The sequence below is a fragment of the Hesperophylax consimilis genome, chromosome 16, assembly GCF_061612785.1.
Source record: "Hesperophylax consimilis isolate HC1 chromosome 16, BYU_Hcon_1.0, whole genome shotgun sequence".
NCBI lineage: Eukaryota > Metazoa > Arthropoda > Insecta > Trichoptera > Limnephilidae > Hesperophylax > Hesperophylax consimilis.
Window position 1 is genome coordinate 32,330,647 of NC_142851.1, and position 21,008 is coordinate 32,351,654.

Genomic DNA, 21,008 nt, shown 5'->3' on the forward strand with positions numbered 1-21,008 from the left:
GTCCTGTCTCCATCGGCCGCTGGCCACCAGCCCCATACGTTGTAGAGCTGTGTCATGTCTCCCTCTGCCTGAGGCCCACCAGCACGTAACATTATATAATTGGGTCATGTCTCCTCCGTCCGGGCCACATGCTGTCTACGGCCCAGACACCTCTGCTCACCACAGCCGGGTCGTGAAGTACCCCTTTGGCGAACCGACCCGTGCTCCAGCTCTTCCTCGCCTGTTGATGCCGGCCGCCCTTCCTACCGTCCACGCCAGGCTGAGAACAGTGAACTCATAGACCCCTGCCTCAGTCCTGGGCGTCTGCCGCTCCAGCCTGTTTGTGTGGAGCCCCTTGGCCCTCCAATCAGTGCCCCCGCCCTGCTCCATCGTCTCTGCGCCTCCAGCCGCCGCTCTGGCGTCCTTTGTCGTCCAGCGTGGCGTGCCCACGTGGCAACCCTTCGGCTTCCGTCCTGCACCCTGCCTAGGCCCCTGCCTATGGCCCCTGCCGACCGTCTCACCGCATCCGCCGTAATCTACACGTGAGCTATTATTATACCTTTGCCAATCAGAGCCCTTAGAGTCAATAGATTGCCTAAGTATCACGTTAGGCCTTAAACAGCTATGTACCTTTTGTAGAACTGTTTGATAACCTGTATTACCTGTAAAATAAACACTCATACCAAGAGACTTGTTTCATTTGGGGAAATTGACTATATATAATCCACACCCTGGAGATTGGAGTACAAGCTCAGCTTGTGTACTCACCCATAGCATATTACTTGGCTTGAATGCTAATGTAACAACATATAACTATAAGTTACGTTATCAGGCGCTAATGTAACAATATATATATACATAATATTACTGTTAACTAATTCCCCATCTGTTTACAATATAAATGTCAAATTACAATGACATTTGACACCATTTGTAAAAATTATGGCACATTCACATTATGACATCACTTTTTCCCTATCTTCGTAAAAACAACAGACCGGAAATTGGTCAAATAAGCAGTAACAATAATTCTGCGTTCTTTAGGTGTATATCGCTTCATTACTTGTTTTCAACAAATTCTCTATCAGATTATTAAATTAAATTAATTCTCTCACATTTCCCAGCTTGTATATTGTTGAGAACCTAATCTCATTCTGCTTGATTTGAGTTTCTTTCTATGGCATACACAGAGAGAAAATGAGTATTGCTATTTTATTAAGAATATCTTCAAATTATTGGAAATCCGATTAAAAACGGAATTGCAGGCCGTTTCCCAATAAACTTTTAGTAAAGTCCTAATATATCGGAACACTTGTTCTTGCACTTCCGTTTGTCTTGATAATATATAATTAAGAAATGCGAAAATGTTAGGATTTTTATGAACACGTATTCCGACATCGTGACAATACATTGCTCTTTACTATATTTTTTTAAAAGAAATCTATCAATTTATGGTAAAGGTTACGAATTCCGCTTCACGGTAAATACGCAATATTTCACTTTCAAATAAATGGATTTAACTTTATTAATTCAAAACATGATTTATTATGTCGGGGGAGACGGAAAAATACGCACTTTTAATTTTAATCTGATAGTATTAATACTCCAACGTCTGGACGGTGTAGGCCCTCTGATTGGTCAAATTTAAATTGTCTGTTTCGGTTAAATTCCGCTAACTTGAAAATTAACACGATTTGAAAATTATGACACGATTTGAATATTAAGACACGATGCTCATATAATTTTTGGATAATATCGAAGAAAATATGTTTTAGAAAGTTCACAATCCATTGGATTAATTACATTACAGTAAAAATTATCCACAATTACGTATTGAAATTTGACGTTTATCATTATTCACGCGAAAGACACATTGTTCAGTGCTGCCAGCGTATATCGATTTCCAATCAATGCAAAAAACTTTTATAGCCAGTTAGTGTCAAGCAATGTACAATGTCAGTGTAATTTTTTAAAGTTAGATATATATATACAAATATATAATTATAAATATAATATATTTAAATCCACCATTAAAAAGCCGGCTGCTAAAATAACCAGTTCCACTCGATACTTAAATACGTAATTAATTATTTTTTGATATTACAACACCGACCCCATGCGCCACCATGCGCTGTCAATGTTTGATATGTGTCAAATGTGATAATTATAGAATTATTGACGTGATAACCAAGAAATTTGTTTACAAACTACCTGTGAATCGCTAAAAAGAAATATTTTGTTTTCAGATTATTATTTCAATTTAATTACTATGGCTAAAAGGAATGTGGACAATATTTTACCAGAATTGGTCGAATTTCGGAATGTTCGAATGAGAGGGAAATTTACCAAGCAAAGCGATAGTAGTGTATTCTTGAAGTGTGCTCAATAATCCTAATTATGTGCTTCTAGAACAGAATTATTTCGGCGTCATATCAAAAGAGTGTCATATAAAAAGGTAAACTGTTACATTCTTGCTGTCATACTGGAAAAATAATACCACAAATTTTAGCTTATTATTCAGCACCGAATTATTGAAAGGAGATTGTAGTCAATCTAAAAACTTTAGGAATTTTATTTGTCAATACAAGAGTGCTAATAGATTTGCCTCATTTGGAGCGCAAATAGCTAATATCCCAGGTAATGGTCCATATTGTTTAAAAATTTCTGGTTAGGTTTATCATCTCACTTCCAGAAGTATACAAGTTGCAGGTGAAATACCTTCCTATGCTCAGCTTTATCTATACGATCCTGGTGAGGCTGTTAGAGTGCGTATGAGTCATCCATCTAATGCCGATTGCAATAAAAATATAATGCAAATAATTGATAGTGAAATACGCCAAATAAGCTCTCATAAGTATAAGAAACTAAAAGAATCTGTCGAGGAAGAAGAAATACGCATTGCGGCTGAGGGTGGGCAGGTGAGAGATATACGTCTATTATTTACACGTTCATCAGAGGTAAAATGCTCCAACCAGTTCTCACGATATCGCTATGGTATACGTAGCAGACAGACGGGAATTTGCCATCGGGTATAGATATCGCTGTTTAACCTAAAAATGTTAAGGACTTCAAAGGATGGCAACTTTATCAAAGCATTTAGATCCTATGGTTTTCCCACTACTATTTCCATCAGGTGAATGTGGTTGGACCCCCGGCTTTAAGTATCATGCTGATTTCTGTACTGCTCAATGTCATACTGTAACTGCTATGTAGTTTTATGGAAGTAAATTAGCAGTGCGAAGAAACATATTTAATCCAATCCATTATGCGGGTAAACTTTTTCAACAGTATTTAATTCATGCTTACATTATTTATCTATTATCATTATTTATGAATCTGGTCGCCTAGATTACATTAGGAAAAACCAACGACACCTCAGAGTGGAATGCTATCAAGGTTTGCAAAACCATGTAAGAAATTTAGCCACTGATAGAGGAGTATGTGCAGGTAATACAGTCATTCTTCCATCTTCATTTACTGGTGGACCACGCCATGTGAATAAACTTTATCAAGTTTCAATGGCTATGGTACGTAAATTTGGTCGTCCTGTCGTCGTCATAACTTTTACATGCAATCCCAAATGGCCAGAAATAACAACCGAATTGGAACATTATCAATCGGCCGCGGACAGGCCTGATATAGTAGCCAAGGTTTTCCATCTAAAAGTCAAGGAATTTATTCATGATATGACTGAGAAACATGTTTTTGGAAAGGTAATTTGTTGGGTGTATACAATTGAACAGCAAAAAAGAGGACTACCTCATCTACATGGTGTGTTTACACTTTGCAGCGAAGATAAGTTGTATACAGCTTCTGATATTGATAATGCCGTATCTGCAAAACTACCCCATCCGAAGAATTCGGCTTAGTACCGTATTATTTAAAAAAATAACATTCATGGACCATGTGGCGTACTTAATCCAAGGTCAGTCTGCATGGTAGACGGTAAGTGCTTATAAAAATTCCCCAAATCATTTAAAGATGCTACTGATAATAATTCCGCAGGCTACCCAGATTACAGGAGACATGATAATTTTTCTGAAAATCACGTTATTCGGGATATACGTATCGACAATCGATTTGTTGTTCCATATAATGCATTCCTTAGCAAAAAATATGATGCTCATATTAATGTTAAAATTTGTTCCTCTTTGGATAGTATTTATTTATCTATACATGATCAATCTCACTCAATTTTACTTCTGGCTTTATATTTACCCGACAGCCAATCTGTTTATTTTGTCTCTACAAAATAAACCTGTTCCTCCCTCCCCTCTGGGCGGGAGGAACAGGCTCTCAGGGAAGCATCTACAAGGAACACCTCTTTAACAGCGTGGTTTCAATTTAATCTTCAAGATATTGAGGGACTCTCTATTCTCTATCAAGATGTACCAAATAACTATGTCTTTACAGTTGGTAAAAAGTGGACGAGGCGACAGCGGGGAGGCGGAAACATCATTGGATGAATACCTTCAATTTCTCCTAGAAATATAGAACTGTATCATTTACGGCTGATTCTTATAAAGGTGGCTGGAGCTACATCCTTTGAATCTTTGCGAACTGTTGATGGCAATTTACTATGTAGCTACTTTTCATGATGCGGCGCGTGAACTGAAGCTCATTGATGACATACGAGAATGGTCGCAGTATGACGGAGGCTTCATTGTATTTGACGCCTAAAATTCTTAGACATCTATTTGTTTTAATTTTAATACAATGTATCCCTTCGATCTTCGGCTGAAGATTTTTTTCATCATGGTGTTGCTGAAGAAACAGCTATTAATCTTTGTCTTTTAAACATACAGGATATTCTCATGAAGGAGAATTCATCTTGCAGAATGCAGGGCTTACCTGAACCTGATGAAAGTTGCAGTTTTGGACAAGTATCTGATTTTAATGTAATTTCTGAAAACACTTTAGGTGAATTGATGGCTGCCAAACTCAATGACGTACAACTTCAAGCATATAATTCTATTTTGAATAAGTTTTTTTCACATGAAAATGATGACAATAAATTTTTCTTCATTGATGGCCCAGGCGAAACAGGGAAAACATACCTTTACTAAACTTTAATTCACACTCTAAGACGAAAAGGTAAAAGAGTTTTATCAGTCGCTTGGACAGGCATTGCAGCACTCTTGCTTCCAGGTGGGGTAACGTGTCATACTGCTTTTAATTTACCCCTCAATTTACAGGACAATACAACATGTAAGGTCACATCATAGAATCGGAAAATTATAACGGAAGCAGATATTATAATATGGGATGAAGCACCGATGACAGGTGTAGCTTTAGAAGTAATTGAGCGTACTATACGTGATATCATAGGAAGTGATTCTGTCTTTGGTAACAAAGTTATTGTTTTGGGCGGAGACTTTCGTCAGATCCTTCCAGTGTGTCGACGTGCTTCACGAGGACAATTAATTGCCGCTTGCATAAAAGCAGCACACTTTGGTACCATTTCAAAACTTTTCAATTAAAAACAAATGTCAGAGCTTTAGAAAGTGAAAATATATTTTCTAAATGGCTTTTGGACTTGGAAGATGGCAAACTTCCTTTTGTAGAAGGAACATTAGAGTCATCTGTGCTTATTACCAATGTAAATATTTGTCAAGATTCACTATATATATACGGTGAGACACATACAACTGCTGATGCCTTAGGGTTGAGTCAACGTACCATATTGTGCCCTAAAAATAGTCATGTTTATGCAATCAATGAGGATGTACTTTAACGGAAAGCGCCCCTGAGGTGATATCTCACAAAAGCGGTGCTATAAAAATTTCAGCTGTAACTTAATTCAAGCCAAAATCATTACAGGGAACAGAAAAGGTACAGTACATTTCATTCCTAGAATTTAAAACACTTTGTCGGATGTTACAATATAATTCAATATGTGCAGGAAACACTTTCCAGTCAAATTAAATTAAATATATCTCAAGGACAAACTTTTGAACGGGGTGGACTGTTACTTCCTGAACCAGTATTTTCTTATGGACAGTTTGAGCGCAGTCATCGTTATTTATACAAATTCTGACTGATTGGTACACGGATAATATTGTTTATAAAGAGATTTTTTCCTAATGAAAGTGTATAATATTGTGTTGTAGATTGTAAAAAATAAAAGTATAATAAATTGTACTTGCTTAAAAAGTTTTGTTTTTTGTGTCCCTTGAAATGAAAATGACTCAATTTATCCCACCTGTAAGGTTTTCGCGAATTAAGAGAGTTTTGGTGTATTTACTTTGACAATCGTTAGGTAAGAGCGTAATATTATTTCACCCAAATATGTAGATTTTTAGGACTTATCCCAATAAAATAATTCTTAATATATTTAAAAAAAATGTAATTACTTTGACAGTCTTTTGGTAAGAGTATATTATTTTACCAAAGTTATATGTAATATTGTAATATGTTGAAATTTTTTTATTTTCGAATTACATATAAATATTTTGCAATTTAATTTCGATTTAAAAATTAAATCATTTCGGTGGTATGGAAGAGGAAACATTTTTCTCATTGACGAGATTTATGTTGGGGTGAGGGGTGTTTAATGTTGCAGAATGTCTTTCTATTATATATCTACCCAATGATCTAATATCTACCTATTAAATGTAACTGTTAGTATCACATAAACTGGGCGAAGCCCAACCAAGTGCCGCCCGCAGGGCCTAGCAGCAAAAACCCGCGGAGCGGGTTTTTAACTGCTAGTTTCGTTTATTAAGTCACTTACGCGATATGTCAATTAGTATGCGGCGCCGCCGACGGCGACTATATTCATATCAAGAGTTGGATTATATTCATAATATCGAAGTTCATACCTACAAAATATTTCATAGACACTGCTGCCAGCCAAAAAAATTTAGTATTGCCATATAAAAGAGTAGGTGGTTCGTGCTAAAATTACACGACTAAAAATGGCGTAAATTACATTTGAAATAATCAAACGTTTTAATTTTGGTTGTCTCTGCGACTCATTTTTGCTTTCTACTTAAGTGTCATTTTCATAATTGGAATAGATTGTTTGAAAAATAATTCAGACAAGCGATAAAATAGGGAGCTACCTTAAATCGAATAATTATTTCACTCTAATTAATTAATTAATCATTTTATGTTTGAAATGTGTATTTCTTTTGTTTGTTGTTGTTGTTGTTGAATGTTCTTCATTCGATAGGTCGATCGTCTTTCTATTTTGATAACAAAAACATTATTATGTTGTAAAGAAAATTGGCAATGTATGTATTGGAAAGGCATCATTAAATTCATAGCTAATACTTTGTAATTACTATCACTTGAGAAAAAACACATGGTTTTCCATTGCACTGGTTCTCGAGAAGTAAGACTCTCGACTTTCAAGCCGAAGGTCGCAGGTTCAAATCCCGGCGTGCGCAAGATAATTTAATTTGATTAATTTGTGTTATTTCACATTTTAATAATAAACGGTATAATTACGCCACGTCCCAGAGTGGAGAATACTCTCAGTATCGCCCTAGTGTAAGACCGCCATTCTGAATCGAAACGTTGCTTGAAATGATTTTAACCGCGTTTGATGACCAAATCTGAACAGCCAGGTACTTCCCCACCACCATCTTCCCCAATTCCTTCCACTCCCAACTACCTTCAGCCTTATAACATACAGCAATTGGGGATGACATAGTCTCACTGGCTCCAGATGGTTGGGAGCAGTTGCGACTATTGTGCGGTATTCGCATAAAAAATGCAACATCATTGCTTAAGGAACTACTTTGCATCAAATATTGCTCATATTTAAATATTATTAGAAGACATTATTGATGTTTAAAGAAGACTGAGAATTTTGAATTCTGGAATCTCCTCCGGTACCAGTAAAAGAAATACGAAATTACGAAATTCAGGACCTCTAATAATGTTTCCTAATTGAAGATTCAACCTGTCACGTGATAATACTCCCCAATTTGTCAAAGAGGAAAACACAACTGTGCGTCGGAACCGCATTATATTTATTTCCGAAATGTCACTGGAAATGTAACCCTGAATTAGTTTTCTGAAAAAATGCCATTGAAGAATTATTATTTAATCTTTTTAAATACAATTTTTTATTTACTTATATCATTTAGTACAAGATAGATACATTAATACATCTGCAAAATGTTTTGACTATCTAACCAGGAGGGATTCCCATTGAAGGACGGGCAAAGTTTAGATAAATTAACAATTGATTAGAACATATAGTTAACTACCGAATGTTCAGCATACTTATGAAAACAATAGGTTAACTTAATAATAAAGGATTAAAAGAAGTCATTGATTAAAACATTAGGGGAACTGTTTTTGTTTTGGTTTCATGTTTTTTGGTATTTGATTTAATTTTTTGAAAGTAAGAGATTACTCTCCTATCTCCCTAATTGACGCCAAATAATGGATCGGTGCGATACCTAAATATTTTTTTAGGATGACAACTTAATAACAATTTATAAGCTTTTGAAGTGGTCCAAAACAGTTCTTGCACATTTTAAATTCAATTTTGTTTTCGTGAAAGAATAAATGAAAATCTTGGAAGAAGTGAAAATTAACCCACTTCCAGACATCTGATCGAGATGAAACTCGGCTGATAAACTTGTTGTCGATGACAATCACGCATATGATGGACACAGGTGGACATAAACGCATTTTTCCGAAATTCTGAGAAATTAAAGTATACGAAACAAATGTCGGCCTTACAAACTTTCACGGGTACACGGACAAAAATCAGTGTCGTTTTTTTTTATCAACATACTGTTATAAATGTGAATGCATGACCATTTCCTGATAAAATATTAGTCATTCAGAATATATCTGAACACGTGTTCACGCATGTGCCCTTGTCCGAATAAATATAATGGACGGGATGCGAAAATGTTATTATTTTGTAGAACACGTATTCCGATTTCCTCATAACGTGTTGGTTTTCTTCTGATAGTTTATTATGAAGGAAAATTAATAATCTTACCAGACTTTTTTATAAATTAACGACATTTCATATCAGTAAATTTTCTTCGTGTAGGAAGATTCAATCCTCAGCCAAACAAAAAAAATTTAAAACATTTAAAAATAAATAGATTGATGTATTACGGTATATATCTGGACATATACTCATTTCTCCGAAATTGGATGACTTAAGATACGAAATAAATGCCGATCCTACCAATTCGGGATTTTTCTCAGTTGTTAGCGTGGTTAACTCCAGTCCCTGGATAGGATGGTTCAATCCTCAGTCAAACCGAAAAAAAAATTGAAACAAAAAAAAAATTATGCTTTGAATGGAAATGTTTATTTCGGTTTTTACCATCGAAAAATGTACTGTTTTTATTTATTTTTTATCTATTGAGTCCTAGGCATTACATTCTAAAATTATGTTAATACCGAGAATCTTTATTTCTACAAAAATTTTCATACAAATTCTTTAGTAAATATAATGATTTGGGCAAGAGCATGGTCTGAATAGCCAATAAAACCCCAAAAAACATAAAACACTGTGTACCTAATCAAACAATATTGGCAATGCATAGAGAAGTTAATGTAAGTAATTATTATAAAGGGTTTTCCAATAAAAGGTGTTATTTTGAATAGCCCGCTTTTTCGGTAGATGTTACTTTAAAGCTGTCATTTTTTGACATTTGACAATTAGAAACTACGTCATTAATAAAAATGGAACGATACACGCTTCAATAACGCATTGAAATTATTAAAATTCACTTGAGTGAATCAAATGCAAATCATCTTGAGTGATGAGGCCCATTTCCACCTCGGTGGCTTCATTAAAAAGCAAAATTGTCGCATCTGGGGCTCGGAAAATCCAAGAATTATTGTTGAAAAGCCTCTCTATCTTCAACGTGTGACTGTTTGGTGCAGTTTATGATCCGGCGGAGTCATTGGACATTACTTTTTCGAAAATGAGGCTGGAGCAACAGTTACGGTGAATGGATTGCGCTATTGAGAGATAGTAAATGATTTTTTATGGCCGGAATTGGATGGTATTGACCTGGACAACGTTTATTCTCAATAAAACGGCGCTACGTGCCACACAAGCAACGAAACCATTGATCTTTTACGATTAAATATCAAAATAACACCTCTTATTGGAAAACTCTGTATTTAAAATCTAGCAAAAAGCAGCTTTATTAAGTTATCTCCGCTAAAAGCCACGTGTAAAATGCACTTAACAATGTTTTAAATAACGGAAAAACAATACGTACGTCGGTAATTAAATCGTAGGATTATCCGTTGTCCGTGTTGCGTATTGGTTAATGTTAATGTTGAAATAACGCGATTTTGTCGGTAAAATATATCATCTGATGAAGTAATCCTATTTGACATGTAAATAATTATAAATTAGATTGCAACAAGCTCTGATATTGGCAGGAATTTCAAAAAATTATTATGATACATAATCCCGATTCTGGGACGAACGATCCTACGGACAAGCTCCAGAACTATTCGGAAGCTTGCAAAAAGGGAGTTTGGACCTCTAAAATCAGCTAGAAAATCTCGAAAAGCTTGTCAGTTCTCAATTTAATTTAGTCCCAATAATTGGTATCAACGGAAACAGAGATACAGTGACATCCCCAATTGGCGTAGTTGGTTTTGAGGCTGAAGGGAGTGAACAGGGGAAGAAGATAGGTAAGAGGAAGGTGGGGAAATACCAGGCTATTCAAATCTTGCCATCAAACACGGATAAAGCCAGACCGATGAAATTTTGCCCACTTGACCTTCAAAACAGGAGGAAGGTCACTATCTACACGAGATTTTGGATCACCCCAACCCCATTTCCCACCCAAAGATTTTTGATACACGCAGAAGAATTAATAAGGCGATTTAATATATATATATATATATATATATATATATATATATATATATACATATATATATATATATATATATACATATATATATATATATATATATACGTGTTCACGCAGTTACCCTTGTTGGAATAAATATAATGGACGAGATGCGTAACTATTATTATTCTGAAGAACACGTGTTCCGACGTCCTCATAACATATTCGTTTGTTGTGAAATTTGTCAAATCATTCGTTATAGGCCTCCAGTCCCATTTTTAACAGGAAATCGAATAATTTGACGGGATATTTAATACATTAACAATTTTTCATTAAAATTTTTACGTGTAATTTTTTGAACACTTAACATTCAAAATAAAAGTAAAATTACTGTATATATCTGAGTTCGAAAAACTCTGTGTACAGCCTGGCAATCACCGAGGACTTCAGCTAGTACCAATATAAAATTTTGATGATTTTTTCTTATGTTCTGCGCTCCATATAACCAGTATGCTTGTATTGAACAATGTATCCTCGTGAATGACGTAAACAACAAGTTAAGGTTTAAAATATAGACAGTGTCCGAACTACTCCCAACCGTATGAAGCCAGTGAGACTATGGCATACTCTGTTGTGAAGGTGAACGTAGGAGAAAGGGGAAGGGGGTTGGAAAGAGTAAGGTGGGGGAGCACCTGGAAAGATAGATATCAGTCACCAAACACAAGTAAAGCCATTTCAACTGATGTTTCAATTCTGAATGGTGAGAGTACTTATAGAATCCATTAAAATGACCTAAAAAAAACAAATTTGTAATCTGTGTGCCATATTGTACCTGTTCATTTATTTTGTCGCTAATGCGAGTTTTCTTGATAACCATCAATTCAGAAAACTTTTGGCATACGATAAACTGAATTAGCGTTCTCCATTAACCACGATGGCAACTCCGCGTCCAAATCACTTTTCAATTATAATTTGCGTCCCGCGGGAACGCACGTGACGCGTCCGCGAGTGATGTAATCACTTTTGACATTTAAAATTACCCCCTACTAATGTTACGAGTAACTATCACAACACGCTGGCCTGCTATTAAGGGCGAATCTCCCGTGGCAAACAGCACACTGGGATTTAACCTCTGCTTGTTAGTAATGTTAATTATGAAATCGCTGTAAAAATATTACAATACTGCCCTTGTTCTACCGGTATTACAATGGAAGATGCTCAGAGGAACTTACGTCATTGATATCTTCGGCACTGGTGCACAGTCAGTTAACACGCCAAACGCGCGCCCTACATATGAACACTTCTCGCTTCTACGACTCAAACGTGGAACGGTTTGCCGACCTCTGTACTTCTTCCCTCGTACAACATGGGTTTCTCCAAGACTCGTGTTCACTCCTTCCTCTCCTCAAAAAGACCCTCCACACTCATCTCCAAATATTATATAAGCCCTGAGGGAAATTATTTTCTTCGGAGCCTATGTTCAAGTGGAATGACTATTGACGTTTGGCGTGTGTAATTATGTACCTTCTACGAGACTCAAGAATAAGAATGTCGACCAATGTTTGTACTTTTGACGGTGATTGCGAGCGGCCTGGATTGGAGAATCGAGGCATTTGAGTACCTGAAGCATCCATTCGACGAAATATTATTTTCCTGAAAACTTTATACTTTTTCTTAAATGTTTATTTTTTGCATTTAAAATACATATGTACCGACGTCAGTTATTGAGTTGTTATTGAGTAATGTTTTAACTACGACAGGGACAAACATAGAAAATTATTCAGGGTGTCCGGAGGTAAAGTTCACAAACTTCAGGAGGTGATTCTACACGATAATAAATAAACAAAATAATAAACCGCACCATTTAGACATACAACAAATCTCAGTCAAAAATATATGTAACCGATTCCGCCATGTTGAAAAAAACTTGGGAACATAAATTTTGCAGTAAATTACAAGAAACGATAAGATTCGTTATTAAAAAATTACTTTAAAGAATTCAAAACACCGCTAAAAAAATACCCTGAAAACGAAAATACTAAATAATAATCTAATACTAAATACTGGTAGGAGACAAATGTCTTGGCTGCGAAATATACGAGAGTGGACCGGCATTAGAAGTGTGGAGGAGCTATTCCGGGCAGCGCAAGACAAAGAGACATTTTCTAGAGTGATCGCCAACGTCGGGGGGACCTGATACGGCACATAAAGAAGAAGAAATACTAAATAAATTTTGATCATATTTTGTTTAGTAATTGTTCTGTTATTTCTCACAATTTTACTTCTTTATTTTGGTATCCCTTTAAATTTAGCGCCCGTGGCCAGCTCCTAACTCTCCCCATCCGGCACTGTCAAAAAGCCAAAACTTTATCAGTCATCAGCAGAGAATCAAAAAGCCACTATTCCCATAATTTAATTAGAGCCACTATTGCTGCAGGCTGACAGCTCCCGCCAAGGGTCGCCCTTGTCCGTTTGACCAGCAAATGACCGGTCGGTACGCGCCCAAATAAAATGGCCGCGAGGACGTACAATGAATACGAAAAGCAGCCATTAGCGGCCGTGGGACGATCCAATTAGTCGCATGAAAATAGTCATCGTACTGGTCTGAATACGTAATGCTCCGTCTTTAATGAAAGAGACAATGAAGATTGATGAAATTTATAATGGATTTTTCTTAATTTATCGATTATACCTACCATAAAATTGTTACAGTCCGGTAACATTCAACCGCCCTTTCAATTTCATGCGTAATTTATGCAAACTGTTAGGTAACGATGTAGCTATCAGCGGTACGCCTTTATAAGTTTTACGTCAAAGTATTATAGGAAAAATAATCTAAACTACGCGTTCTTGAAAATAGAAAAGTACAGGCACTTGAAATTTCATAAAATCTGACTCTTCTTGTCAAGATTAACCCTAATAAATTTAAAAAAAAATACACATTTCAAATAAAGATTTAAAAGACGTCTGCTCATCTACAGCGTACCGGCCGGATCGAGAGAGGTTAATTGAGGGAGGCCTTTTCACCTCTCCACCAGGACTCTCTAGACCAGGGGTCGGCAAACTTATTGGCCAAAGAGCCAAATACGTACATAACAACGATTCAAAAAAATTCTGAAATCCAAATCTGTTTTTTTAATTTAATAAACGTTTATTTTAATTTTAGACCTTCATTAAATTACGGCTACACTTCATAAAACTTGATTACACACTTAATAAAGATTTATTCGTTGATGAACAATAACATAAAAGTAAGGTATCCATAAATTTAAATCATCAAAATGACTGACAAACACTTAATGCGAACAATGTCCTTGCATCTCCTTTGAAAGTTTCAGTAAGTCAGGTTTGTATGTTGTTGTTTTTAATTTCAGGCATGATTCCAGGTTCTCACGCAAAATCCGAAAGTAAGGTTTTACAGCGCAGTTCATTGTGAAACTTTTCTGCACGGTGGCCTGAAGCGGCGCGTGATACCGTCGCTCTGAAGTATACGTGTGTGGGGTCTATTCCCTCAGCGCGATGCGCTTGCCCGGGCACGTGGATATTTGGGCCAGAGCCGCATTCAAGGAGCCAAAGAGCCGCATGCGGCTCCGGAGCCGCACTTTGCCGACCACTGCTCTAGACGCATCGCCTTGCACCTAAATGGGAAGGATAGACTAATAAATGCGTTACTCTTGTACAGACTGAACCCCAGATTACTACCTACTCAACTTATCTTTTTCCTTCCCAGAACTTCCACTCCTTCCTTTGCATTACAAGACCCACCACACAGCATCTCCTAAGATGACATAGAAAATAATTTCTATCCGGGCCTCTTATGTAGCTTACTGTGTTGAGCTAACGTAAAAAAAGCTGAAGCCTGGAACTGCCCTCGAAACGGTCATGTTGATTTCAAAGCCTGACTAATTGCGGGTGACCCGACCGACTATTGATCGCCGTCGGTTGATCCCTCTACCATTAGATCCCTCGAGCCCTTGATCCGCCAGAAAAACATATCTTTTGTACTTTCTCCCTGGTAACATATAATAAATGTATTTTTGCCAACTTATAATACCTGCACGCGTCTCTAGTGGAAATTTGCGATAACAATATTTACTATAACAATGATGCCGTGTCCCCGAAGGTATATTCAATTCAGAGAGTATACCATCGAATAACAAAAGAAGACGTAGGGAGGAAGTGAAAAAAACTTATCTTTTGAGGAATCAAGTTTCCGAGGGATTAACTGACAGAGAGGATCAACTATCAGGGGTTCAACTTTCGAGGGTTCAAGCGTCGTGGAATCGGTTGTGACATCTTTCTCCCTTCTCCCACGTCTTGTTTACGTAAACTAATTTTGAAGCAAGGCTTTATAAATTCATCGACCTGTTTACCAATAAGATTATACACAAATTAATAGAAGATATCAAATGCCGTGAGTTCGTTTGATTGTTTATTCCGTTATGCTTCATCCTATGAGACTAAATAGCTTTAGAGAATTAACCGTTACTTCTTTAAAACAAATCCCCGACCAGTAGACTTAATTAAGTTTGCCTGTTTTTCTGATTACTTCCCTTTCTTTCTACGGGAGGTATATTCTTTATCGTCCTCCATCTTCTTATTTTCGCAGCATCTTCGCCTCTTACCAGTCTTACCTGGACCGAAATATAATTTAACAATCTTTAAATCGTTTTCACGTCTTCTGCAAAATTACTTTTTTTATATTCTCCGCAAAAGTTTTAGACGAGATAACATCAGTGCAGAAAATGCAAAATAGAGTTGGTATTCAAACTAGTTCTTGTATTATTCAAAAATTGATTTATTCACGTAGGTCATTCTCGTTTGTGATAAAGTAAAAACGTCATTAAGAAACAAAATATTGCTTAAAATATCTATAGCTATGCCAAGTCACAAGACCTGAAAAGTTATGTTCTGTAGTTTTTTACATTCCCTTCTTTTTTTCCTTTTCCCTCCACAACTTCTGTCCAGTCAACAAATGTTGTAATTTGGAAATTCATCGTTCCAACGATTTCGTGCTTTGAGTTCAAGATTTTTGAAAGATCAGAGTACACATAAGAGTTTATTTATTTTACTTAAACTCCCCACAACATAAAAAAATAATTTCCCGAACGTCCATGTTTGAGGTTAATGTGTGCAGGATCTTTTTGAGGAGATGAACGAGTCAATGTGCGCTGAAAAACCTACTGATTTGATTTTTTTATTTTTTCAATTCATTTTACGCTCGTAGGGCTTTTAGTTTTAAGTATATCAGGTATAATTTTGACATTTTGAATAATTTAAAATATGAAAAATAAAATTACAACAAAAAAACATTATAGTTTCGTATCTCATCATTTATTTTTATTCGGACAAGTTTCGCGTCTCATCGATTATAGTTATTCTTAGAAGTTTTGAATATCATAATACGAGGAGTTTCACATCTCATTGATTATATTTATTCTGACAAGTTTCGCATCTCCTAATAGTTTCGCATCTCATCGATTATATTTATTCTGACAAATTTCGCATCTCTTAATAGTTTCGCATCTCCTATTAGTTTCGCTTCTCCTAATAGTTTCGCATATCCTAATAGTTTCACATCTCCTAATAGTTTCGCATCTCCTAATAGTTTCATATATCATCGATTATATTTATTCTGAAAAGTTTTGCATCTCCTAATAGTTTCGCATCTCATCGATTATATTTATTCTGACTTGTTTTAAGGACCAGATGGGTCTCTCTATCGGTTCTCATGTCAAGACTCTAATTTAATTTACTCCCTACACAACATGTTAAATAACAGAAAAAATGTGTTTTTAATAAGTTTCGGAGGATACGCAATTTTTTTTCTATCGAGGGATCTTCATATATTACCGTTTTGGCTGTAAAAATGATATTGTCTTCAAAAACAATATATATTTTTAGGGACGTACAAATTTTTCAAGAGAATTATGTAATAAATCTCTTTTTTTCCGATGCTTTTCTTGAATTACAAAAGTAACGCGTCCTCAACACTTCTTAAATCATCAAGTTCTGTGTTTAAATAACAATTTTAATGACAGTAACTTTAATGATGAAAACTTAATTAAGTTTATTTATTTAACAAATTTCTTGAGATACGGAGCTTTTGTGTATAAGTTTGCTTAGATTCGTGCGAATCTATTTAACTTAGTTACGACGAAAAGTTAAATTTAAGTTTCTGCCTTTTAAATTTCCCATCAAACAAACCACATTTAAACAACAATAACTCGAGTTAATAGAGACCTACATACATACATAATTAAACATCATATCTCTTCCTAATTACAAAGCTTTATGGCGGCGATTAGTTGATTGAATAACTTTCTGTCAGCGATCGATTATTCAAATTATTGATTAAACTTGTCATATAGACCCCTCCAACGTAAACTATCGTATCTCCAAAAAATTCTGATTCTTGAGGAGAGCAGTTTAAAGTTTTTTTTTGTCATACAGCACAAAGGAGTTACAATAATGGCAGTGTATAAAACCTGTTTACATGTTTTTTTGTTAATCTCCACATGAAGTTTGTACAGCATCCAAACTAGATACATTAAAAGCTCAAAATTACCATTGTGTGGGTTACGGTAGTTTACGTCGATTTGTTGTCGATATATATATAGGTATCTCGGAGCTCCCCAGAGATTTCACAAGAATTTTTGTGTGATACGGCATAAGAGCTAACTGCTTGGAACCGGTAGGACACGGTGCATCACGAACGTTGGGATTGCTTTGCTACTGGGAAAAGTGAGGAGGTCAAAAAGATGGAGAAGAAGAAAGACTATTCATATACTGTCACTACATCTAGCTAAGGTTATTTTTAGCAGCGTGTTTTTTTAACCTTATGGTGGTAAATTAATTTCATTTTGGAATGTAACTACTTAAACGCAGGCCCCTTTAGAAAATTAACCTTACATGTCAAATATAATCTCTGGCAAGGATGGAAATATCTGAATATTATACACAATTTGTCATTCGTTGCAACACACGAATTATCACCATGTGTTAAGTACAAAATACTACCAAATACTTATGAAATAATGTTAAGTCATAGTAATATTGTTATTTTTAGGGCTTGTTTACAATTCATTAATCATGTGAATATGTCCATAGATATACCTATCAATCTGTCAAAACTAACGTCTCTTGGAATCATAGACAATATAATTTACCAGAAACAAACACATAATTCGAATGTTCAAAATTACCCCCAGTCACAAAATATTTATTTTATATTTATAAAATATTTTCCAGCCAATTTCACAAACATAATATATAAAATGCTTAGCTTAAATTTTAAAAATGTGCGAGGTCTTCCCACAAAAACTCATAACTTCTTAAATCAGGTCTTTTTGAACAATTTTGATATTTATCTTATATGCGAAACTTGGCTAAAGGAATTTATCCATGAAAATAATTTTTTTGAAAATATGTACGAGTATTTAGAAAAGATTGTGATTACTCTTATTTTTCTCACTCTTAGTATACTGACAGATCTTTTAGTTTATAGCAAGTACTTAACCGGTTTTTTATCTTTGTATCAGTCTATTGCAATCGCTACAAATGTGTATTATTATTGTAACCATGAAAATGTAATGTTTTGGATTTCTAAACTTAGGATCCCTTTAGAATTTTTAATTGTTTTAATACTATTATACATTTTTCAATACCAACATTTCAATTATATCTCTACATATTCAATTAATCTCTTCTATGTTTTCGAAATTCAACATATTCCATTATTATTGTTTACACATATGTTTGACCTATATACTCCATTCAAATGCATGTTCTCGGTGAATTGAATATATATTATCAAAATGTTAGAGGTCTGCGAACTAAGACTCATGTATTTCTTGCCAGCGTTCTTAATGCCAATTATGACGTAATATGCTTGACTGGGACTTGGCTTCTGCCAAGTATATTTGACTCGGAATTATTTGATAACCGTTATGTAGTGTATCGTTGTGATCGCGACTATGTGCGGTTGGGAGAGGCGCTCGGCGGTGGATCACTGATTGCAGTGCGCCGCGAACTGCCGACGTGCCCCTCAACCTCTCTCCCTCCTGTCCAACGCGCAGAAATAGCGACAGCAACTCTTGCACTAGGCCCTAGTGGGCATGTTTCTAAACTACGTATATACTGTTCATACTTCGTGCAGGGCGCGGAGCAGATTAAATCTTTAAGTGACTTTTTTGAATTTATATCTGCGTTGTATACAAATTTCCCCAATGATGAATTCCTTCTATTAGGAGACTTCAACATATCACATGCCCCATGGCTTCTGCCTTTGACCGCAGACGGTGCTCTATTACTTAACGGATCCTCAATCGATGCACTTACTTCAACTCTCTCTGATTTCTTAGACTTTACTGGCTTCCGTCAATTCAACAACCAACTTAATATAAACGAACGTATTCTCGACCTGGTAATCTCGAGTAACGTGTGCACGGTAAGTGGTTGCAACACTCCACTAGTGCCAGAAGATGCACATCACCGCTCCTTAGAGTTGGCGCTGCGCATATCCCACGAGCCTTCCCTCCAAACCCCGCGATCGCGCACGGTCCGCTCCTATCACCGCGCTGACTATGTACTGATTAATAGCGCCTTGGCAGCCGTTGACTGGACAACGACCTTAAACAGCAGTAATGTAGACTCACTCACAGCGCGTTTCTATTCTGAATTAAATAAGGTAATTGACGCACACTTACCATCCAGAACAGTTAACATAGACTCTAGATATCCTCCGTGGTACAGCTCTGCCTTAAAAAAAGTAATTAAAGAAAAACTTAAATTTCATAAAAAATACAAAATTTATAACTGTTACTCAGACTATCACACTTTCTCTCTTCTTCGAGAACGACAAAAGTGCATGCAGAAAGTATGCTATGACAATTTCATTAATATGGCCGAATCTAATATTAATACCGATCCCAAACATTTCTGGACATTTGTTAAATCTAAGCAAAAAAGCTCTGAACTACCTAACAATATGTATCTTAACTCTCAGCATGTATCGGGTGGGGAAGCTATAAGTAACTTATTCAATATACATTTCCAATCCTCCTTCGAATCCCACACCCCGTGCACCTCGTCTACCTCTCGAGTATATAATCCAAACACCTCAGTACTCAATCTAAGTAATGTTAATATGGACGCTGAATTAGTTTGTAAATATCTTAAATCATTAGACCCTACCAAAGGCAGTGGGCCTGATGGTATACACCCAGTGTTTTTAAAGAATTGCGCTGGTGTTTTATGTTATCCGCTAAGTCAAATATTTAAAACCTCACTGTCTTCTGGCATTTTTCCGCAGCAATGGAAAAGCTCATATATTGTACCTATATTTAAAAAATGAGACAAGCACAATATTGAAAATTACAGACCGATCTCTAAACTAAATGTAATGGGTAAGCTTTTTGAAAAAATTGTTTATGATAATATTTTTCCTTGTATACGGCCACACATTATTCCGAATCAACACGGCTTCATGACCAAAAAATCAACAGAAACTAACCTTTGTGAGTTTGTTGACACAGTCCTTGTTGCTATGGATAACGGATATCAAATAGATGTAGTCTACACAGACCATTCCAAAGCCTTTGATAAAATCCCACACAGCATTTTAATTGAGAAAGTCGAAGCAATGGGTATACACGGTGACCTCCTTCGTTGGTTAGCCTCTTACCTCTACAATCGTACACAAGCTGTAACTGTTCAAGGGTTTTGCTCTAGTTTCGTGCCCGTAACCTCAGGAGTACCCCAGGGATCTCACCTTGGCCCCCTTTTATTTAATATCTTTATGAATGACGTTAGCATAATTATCCGTAATTCTCAGCTATACTTATATGCTGATGACAAAAAGATAGTCAAAATCATAAAGTCTGAGATGGATTGCATAGAACTCCAGCATGACCTTGACTCTCTGGTGAATGAATATTGTTTAAAAAATCACCTTCTTTTGAATGCAGACAAATGCAGCGTCATATCTTACTCTCGAAAGAAACACACAATATTATATCCCTACAAAATTAAAAACAAACTCTTAAACAGGGTAAATGTGATTAGAGATCTTGGAGTCCTAATGGACAGTAAGCTTCTTTTTCAATCTCATATCGAGCATATTACGTCGAAGGCTTTGAAAATGCTGGGATTTATACTTAGAGTATGTTCAGTTTTCAAAAATCCACAAACATTTAATATTCTCTACATATCTTACGTCCGAAGCCA

The 21,008-nt window shown here is 35.9% G+C and overlaps 1 protein-coding gene across 1 annotated transcript in view; it reads left to right on the plus strand.

The window, feature by feature from the left end:
• LOC149417041 (protein turtle homolog A-like) overlaps positions 1-21,008 on the plus strand; it is a 1,249,058-nt gene that overhangs the window by 1,133,900 nt on the left and 94,150 nt on the right. Inside the window, exon 16 of the mRNA XM_089641374.1 lies at positions 166-510. Coding sequence (XP_089497500.1) covers positions 166-510 — 345 coding nt within the window. The remainder of the gene's footprint in view (positions 1-165; positions 511-21,008) is intronic.